Here is a 7,014-nt window from a genome sequence, read left to right on the forward strand (position 1 = left end):
GGCAGGATCTAATCGTAGGGAACCCTGGCAAGGGGCTGGCTGCTGGCCTGCTGCCCTGAGGCTGGCCAGACAGACACCTGCCCTTCCTGAGGTGCGAGCCACCTTTCCCTCTGTGATTCTGAATGTTTGGTGCTGTGCACATGTTGTGGCTTTCGAGGGGTTAGGGGATACAGCCTCATTCAAAGGTGAGCCTTCCTGAAGCGGGAGGCTAGAATGCTTGGCAGCATAGAGGGCAAGAATGGCAGTGTGGAGAATCAGTCAGCTTCTTCCCCAAGAGTATCTTGCCACCTGTAGCTCAGTTAGAGAATGCAAGCTGGGGGAAATCATTGTTTGGATGGGATGCTTTGTGACAGAGAACACCCATAGGCCAGAGTCTGCAGGGTCTGGCCAGCCCTGGCAAGGTTGCACAGGAATGCATGGCATCTGCTGGTTCAAGGCTCTTGCTGAGATGGCTGGTTCTGCTTCTGATTCCCTCAGAGAAGCCCTTCAGGGTCCCGAAGGTTGTGGCTGCTCATCCTGGGGGTGGAGAGCAGGCTGGGGTGGGGCAAGTGGGCACTCCCAAGCTCATCTGCAACCCCCTACCCCCGTCTCAAGCTCCTACCCCTGAGCCTCAGACCCCCCACTCACATTTATTACTCTCAACCCTTGTGCAGAGTTATCAGCACAATATGTACCCTTTATAATATGTACTATTTCCATCCCATCAGTTTCAAACCCGAGCTCCTCTCTCTGACATGCTGTATGAGGAGTGGCCAAATGTGGCTACTTCACATCTGGGTTTAGACGCTTCATTTTTTGGTGGGGAAATCGGTGAGGCACATTTTGAGAGCACTAGAAGCTTTGCAATTGTCCTTGGCCTTGGGCTGCCCGGGACCTGTTCTGGCTGAGCTGGTGGGTTCAGCTATGGATGCCTCCATGTTAAAATGCCCCGCCCCACTGAGTCCTGCCACCCCCTCTCCCCCAATACAGTCCTCACATCAGGGACAAAGGGTGGAGATTTGGGTCTTAGGCTCTCCTGAGTGTGACCACAAAGACGCAAGACTGTTCCAAAGGTGGGTCTCAGCCATGCTGGCCTGGGAGCTCCCACTTCCTGCTGGCTGCAGAGGATGCCCTCATGGTCCAAGAAGCTGCAACGGCTTTCTGGGGCGCTTGCAGAGTGGGCCCCCTCCCACTGGCTGTTGGAAGTGAGGGCCAGAATTCCTGGCAGGTGATCCCAGGCAGCAGGACTGAGGAGGCTATGAGTCCAGCTGGCTCCTGTGTGCAGCCTGCTCTATAGCCCTTGAGCTGAGCTGCAGAGGCTGGTCCTCCACAGAGGCATGGGCCTGGGCATCCAGCCTGGCGGGCTCCACCCTGATCTGGCTCAGGTCCAGAATGCGGCCTGGGCACCTCTGTTCCTGTGGGCTGTGGAGTGGGCTGGCCAGGGAGGGCAGGCCACATATGGCAGCCATGCTAGGGAAGCTGTTAGGCTGTTTCTGTTGCAGAATGTCAGGGCTCCTGGCCTGAGGCTGCCCGCAGTGCCCGCTACCTGTGTTCTGCCTTGGGGGCTGACAGTCTGGGTGGATCTGTAGGGCTGCCACCTGGGCCACACAGCCTGTCAGAGTGAGCTCTAAATCCACGGTGCTTCCCCCAAGGCCTGGCCTCCAGGGACCTTGGAAACACCCCAGGTTCCCAGGAAAACTGGGCTGCTGGGAGCCAGGCCAAGCAGAGGGGTTTGGGACCTTGTTTTTGCTGGATGTGTTGGTTGCCATGGGGGCTGCAGACCCCACAGAGGAGAACGAGCCTTCAGGGTGGCCTTGTGTCCCTTCTTCCCCAGAGACCTGCACACACTCCAGAGAGGGGTCCCTGGATGGAGAGCTGGTCCCCTGCTTGGTCCCCGCTAGGACCTCGCTCACTCCAGCAAGTGGGCCCTTGGGGCCTGAACATGCCCACAGCTCCCGCCTGCTGGGTGCTGAGCTCATGGAGGTCCTCCCTGTATCTAAGGCCTGGGTCCCCCCACCCTCCAGCTTCACTGGACCTAGGCACACCTTCTCAGAGCCAGCTCCTGGTTTCTCCACCAGTCCTCCCGGGGGCGTTGCAGGCTCCCTGGGGGCCGAGGCAGGCGGGACACGGAGCTCTGGGCTCCGGCGGAGCCAGTTGATAATGCCCATGGTGATGGCAAGCTCGGTGTCGCAGAGCTTCAGCAGGCACTCCTTGCCCCTCCAGGAGCTCTGCAAGAAGCTCTGGCTGAGTAGGTCTGGACCTGGAGCGGCGGCCAGGTTCTCTTCTGCCCCCACGTGGAAGCTGCACATGGACAGCGGGGCTCCCAGTGCCGGCCCCGACAGACTCTCAGACACGCACAGGTCGTCATCCAGGTTCGGGCTCCCAGGGCCCTCAGTGGGGTCATAGAAGAGCTCGTAGAGGGCGTCTCCGCTGTAGCTGTCCCTGGGGAAGGCGGCTGCGGGTGTGCCTGGACTCGGGGCCTCCTTCTTGTCCTCCTCGAGGCCTGGTGAGAAGGAGTCATAGTAGCCCTCGTCGCTCGTGGACACAGATTCTGGCCGCTCGCTCTTGGGCGTGCCTGTGTCTATGGAGCTGGCTTTGGAGCCGCCGTGGGGGTCCCTGCATGGGCACAGGGGGAGCTCAGCAAGCCCAGCTGCATCTGGCCTGGGCTTGTCTGTGTCTGACCCCTGCGGGCCCCCCAGCCACGGACCTAGCAGGGCGCGCTGTTGCTGCCTCACCGAGTGATTCACACGGTCCCAGAACTTGTCAAAGTCAGACATCTCGTTCTGGGCAGGCGATGCCAGCTGCTCTACGCTGCCCTGGAAGGGGCCCCTGGAAGCCATGCAGTCAGGCACCTGGGATGCCCGGGCAGGGCTCTCCAGGCCCTCATGCAGCTCCAGGGATGGCACTGAGCTCTCGTCTGCAAAGATCTCCCCGCAGCCGGTGAGTGAGTCAAAGCTCTTGAGTGAGGCCACATCCTCACACAGGGCCCTGCAGAGGTCAAAGGAGGAGTCGGGTAAGAACTCACTGTCAGACAGGTCCTGGCACAGGCTGTCCAGTCCCAGCCCCTCGCCCAAGGGGAAGCAAGCTGTGCCTTGCTGCCCTCCAGCCTCTGATGGGCCTTCAGGAGAGGACAAGCTCTTCCCCTTGGTCGCCAGCGAGGCCAAATCCTCAGTTTTGTTTCTGCGGATGTGGAATAGATTCCGAAAACATTTCTTGGGTCGTTTCAGGGAAATTCTCTTCCTTGGGATGCTCTTGGCCACAGCTGGTACAAAGGGCATCTGGGGCACAAAGTGGCGGTAGTCAATCATGCGCTGGCTCCTGGGCGGCCCTGGGAAGCTTGCGCTGCCCACCAGCTGCCCTGTAGCTGCGGCTGCCCTGTCAGCCCTGGGCACAGTGTCTTGAGTCTTGCTTTTCTGCACCAGTTTGAAGGTGGTCCCACAGAGAGCTGCAGGCCCCACATTGGCGTCTGGCTGAGCCCCCTTGTCGGAGCACCTGTCATATCCTTGGGTGCTGGGACTGACCTGGGGGCCCCTCTCACTGTGGGGTCGCTGCTGCCCTCCTGGTGAGACTGCATCCTCCGTGGCCGGGGCAGTGGCTGCTGGATCTGGGGGTTTCTCATGGTCAATCTGCAGGCTAGATTTGATGAATGTCTTTCCTCTCTTCAGCTCCATGCTGCAGTGTCCCTGCTGCTGTGGAGGAAAGAAGGAGGCACTCGGTATCCAAGATGGAGGCCTGTGGTTCTAGAAGACATGTGTTTGCCTCCCCCCCACCCCACCCCCCACTGCCCACATGGGCATGGGAGCTGAGCTCTGACATCTGAGCTTGGATCCTCTGTGGAGGCAAGAGGAGAGGGAGATGGGAACTGCCACATCCACAGGCTTACTGCTCCAGCCTTTGTAGATAACTGATACCCAATACCCAGAGAAGTTAAGTCATGTGCTTAAAGGCAGACAACAGGAGACAAAATGAGAGCATACTGGGGTCTGGTACTCCTGTAGTCGTGATCTTGCGACTCCCTTGAGCATCCTTCCAGAGCTTATCTGGGCAAGTTAGACTTCCATGTCCAGGCCCGGCACTCTACCCACAGCACCATATCCTTAAGAGGAGTATCATGGCCCTTCTGAGTGGATGAAGCAGAGGACTCAATAAATAAGTTGCTTTCTTCATGCAAGAAACAGGGAAACCCAAGCCTACTTCCTGGGCTGGGCGCAGTGGGCCATGTGGGCGTGGGGGGAGGGAAGACACATGCATGCCCTCCAGGACTGCTGCATCTGTTTGAGGAGGGAAGACTCAGTCTACACAGAAGCCATCAGGCAAGGCACAGCCAAGCATCTCACGGTGCACGAGAGCTTGCGCACAGAGGAGAGAGCGACGTGGCAGAAGGCGAAAGGGAGGAGACAAGCAGGAGACCAGGAACAGGCAGACGGGCCACACACAGCACACCATGAGCTGGAAGAGCAGGCAGGGGTCATCTTTTGCACACGTCCTAACTGATAAACATTGCTACCTGGAGTGCCATCCAGAGAAAGGCTCTGATGCCCAGTCTGAGTTCAATGGGAAAGAGTGCTGGAATCGCTTATTGATGTCTGTCCTGGGTTCGGGAGTGGGAAGGTGGTAAGGGTGTTAACAACTTGATCATCCTTGCACAACTGGGGAGTTTGGCCTTACCCCCAGTCAGGGAAGAGCTATGGAAGTCTTCTGAGGGAGTGGGTGGAAGCAGTGGCATAATGAAGTTGATGGTCTGAGACCATTTATCTGCTGTCTGAGTGGAGGATGGACTAAATCAGGAGAGAGGCTCTGAACAGAGAGGACTCACAAGAGGAAGCTAAAATGGACCGGGTATATGGAGATAAGGTCTAGATGGAAATTGCAGTTCTAAGCATGAAAAAGAGGGGTAAAGTCATAGGGTCTTTCAAAGGAAGAAACTCCAGGATTTAGCAACTAAATAAAGAAAGACAAGCAGGCCAGAAGTCATAAACACTGAGGCCGGGATTCATGCCATGAGGGGGACCATAGGAGTGGGAAAAGTCCAGAAAGTGGAGAGGATGAGATGTGAGCAAAGGCAAGGAAGGTACCTGTGTTAAGAGCTGGTTTGGGGGAGAGGAGCAAGGGTCTAGTTTTAAACCATTGCCTTTGGGGTGAGTTTGGAGACCCACAAGACCACAACAAAAGAAGGCAGGGGCTTCCCTGGTGGTGCAGTGGTTGAGAGTCCGCCTGCCAATGCAGGGGACACGGGTTCATGCCTCGGTCCAGGAAGATCCCACATGCCGCAGAGCGGCTGGGCCCGTAAGCCATGGCCGCTGGGCCTGCGTGTCCGGAGCCTGTGCTCCGCAACGAAAGGACCGGGAACCGCAAAAAAGAAAAAAGAAAACAAAGAGGGCAATGCTATATCAGTAAACAAAGGATGTCACAGTCATCAGTGATTGCAGCCCTCCAATGTGAGCCGGTGAGCCCTGAGGAAACTCAGGAAGGAAAGAATACCTGCCATCTAGCAGCCCTCAGACTGCAGCCACTCCCATGATCAGCCCTCAGGAAACTCAGGATGTGAAAACACAGGATGCTGGCCCCAGGTAGCTGAGGTGCATATCAAAGGAATGATTTCAGTGAGCCCAGAATCTTGCATCTTCCCATACACAGAAAAGTGCTAAATTCCTTAACTTGGGATAGCAGGTTTTCTTTAATTAACAATAATTTTTTGACGTTCAGACTACCTGCCCTTTGTTGCAAAACTTCTATATAACCTGATTCCCCCCCTTGCCTCTTCTGAGCAGTTGTCTCAGGGTTACTTGAGATGCTGCCTCCTGGGCTTGAAATCCTAAAAATTCCCACCAAATAAAACAGAACTCAAAAAAAAAAAAAAAAAAGAAAAAGAAGAAGGCAGTGCTGAAGAGCACCCCCTGAGATGCCCCCCCCTGCACTGGTGTGCTGTTCCTCACAGGTACCCCGCTCCCAGGCTCCATCTGCCTCATTGTCTCCGCCTCTCCTTGGCAGTGAGGGACCTGCCAGTTGGTCCTCTGGCTGGTTTCTTGGGCTCTCCATAAGGAGTGCTCCATAGGGAGCATCTGGATTCACTCTCCCTCAGTCCACAGTCTGTGAAGGAGGAATAGAGCAGGTGTGCAGGCAAGTGGCTTTATTGGCCTGCATGCCTTTCACACCCACTGCCAAAGAGGCCTCCCGGTCCCCTCCGGAGAGTCTCGGAAATGCTTCAACATGGGGTCCTGGAGGCGGGCGGAGGGGCTGTCTCCAGGCCCAGGTGGCAATGTTACATCCAAAGAGGATGAAAAGGGCTGGCAAAGTGGGCACTGCAGAGGCTCCCAGGGCAAGTGTCATGGCCTCCACCCCACTCCCACCTGTGGGCAATGCTTCCTCCCCTGCAGAGGAACACCTGGGGTCTTTGGCCAGAAGAGAATAGAAGGAGCAGGCACCGTGTCAGGGAAGGCTGCAGAGCCCAGGCTTGGATATGGCTGCAATTCAGCTCTTGGTGGCAGAATCCTGGACAGTGGGTCAGTCCCTCAAGCTGCCTTTCTGCCTCCTGCCAGGTGGCATGTGCCCAAGTCTTCCCCACCCTGTTCCTGCAGACCCCATTTCCACTCCCCACAATCTTTTGTAGCCTAGCTCTGGTAGGTTTGGGTACACACAGCATAGCGGTTATTTTCTGGGCTCTGGAGTGGGAAGACCTGTATCTGAGTCTTTGTTCCCTCTACCTAACCAGGCAGAGTGCTTGGCCCATAACCTTATAAGGGACATACTACTGTAACCCCCATTTGATAAAGGAGAAATTAAGGTGCAGAAAAGTCAATGGATTGGCCCAGGTCACACAGGTGGTAAGTAACAGACCTAGGATTTGAACCCAAGCCTGTCTGATATTAAACATGTGCTCTTAACTGATAGACATTCTATGAACTAACAGCTCAATCTCCTCTTCGTGGGAAATCTAAACATTGAATAATAAATGTGGTTTTGTGAGAAATTTTGGAAAGCATAATGAAAATGAAGATTAAAAGCAAAAGTATAGCTCACAAACTTAGAAAAATT

At 55.8% G+C, this 7,014-nt stretch overlaps 1 protein-coding gene across 1 annotated transcript; it reads right to left on the reverse strand.

The window, feature by feature from the left end:
* Positions 1 to 1,235: 1,235 nt before the first annotated feature.
* On the reverse strand, positions 1,236 to 3,650 carry AMER3 (APC membrane recruitment protein 3). The gene has a single exon (XM_024747299.1). It carries the CDS (start codon positions 3,648 to 3,650, stop codon positions 1,236 to 1,238), a length of 2,415 nt encoding a protein of 804 aa, XP_024603067.1.
* Positions 3,651 to 7,014: the final 3,364 nt, after the last annotated feature.

This window comes from Neophocaena asiaeorientalis, unplaced genomic scaffold (genome assembly GCF_003031525.2).
Source record: "Neophocaena asiaeorientalis asiaeorientalis breed wild unplaced genomic scaffold, Neophocaena_asiaeorientalis_V1.1 scaffold236, whole genome shotgun sequence".
Taxonomy (NCBI): Eukaryota; Metazoa; Chordata; class Mammalia; order Artiodactyla; family Phocoenidae; genus Neophocaena; species Neophocaena asiaeorientalis.

Bases quoted from the DNA above. Each gene is read 5' to 3' on its own strand.
- AMER3 (XM_024747299.1), bottom strand. From the start codon at position 3,650: ATGGAGCTGAAGAGAGGAAAGACATTCATCAAATCTAGCCTGCAGATT.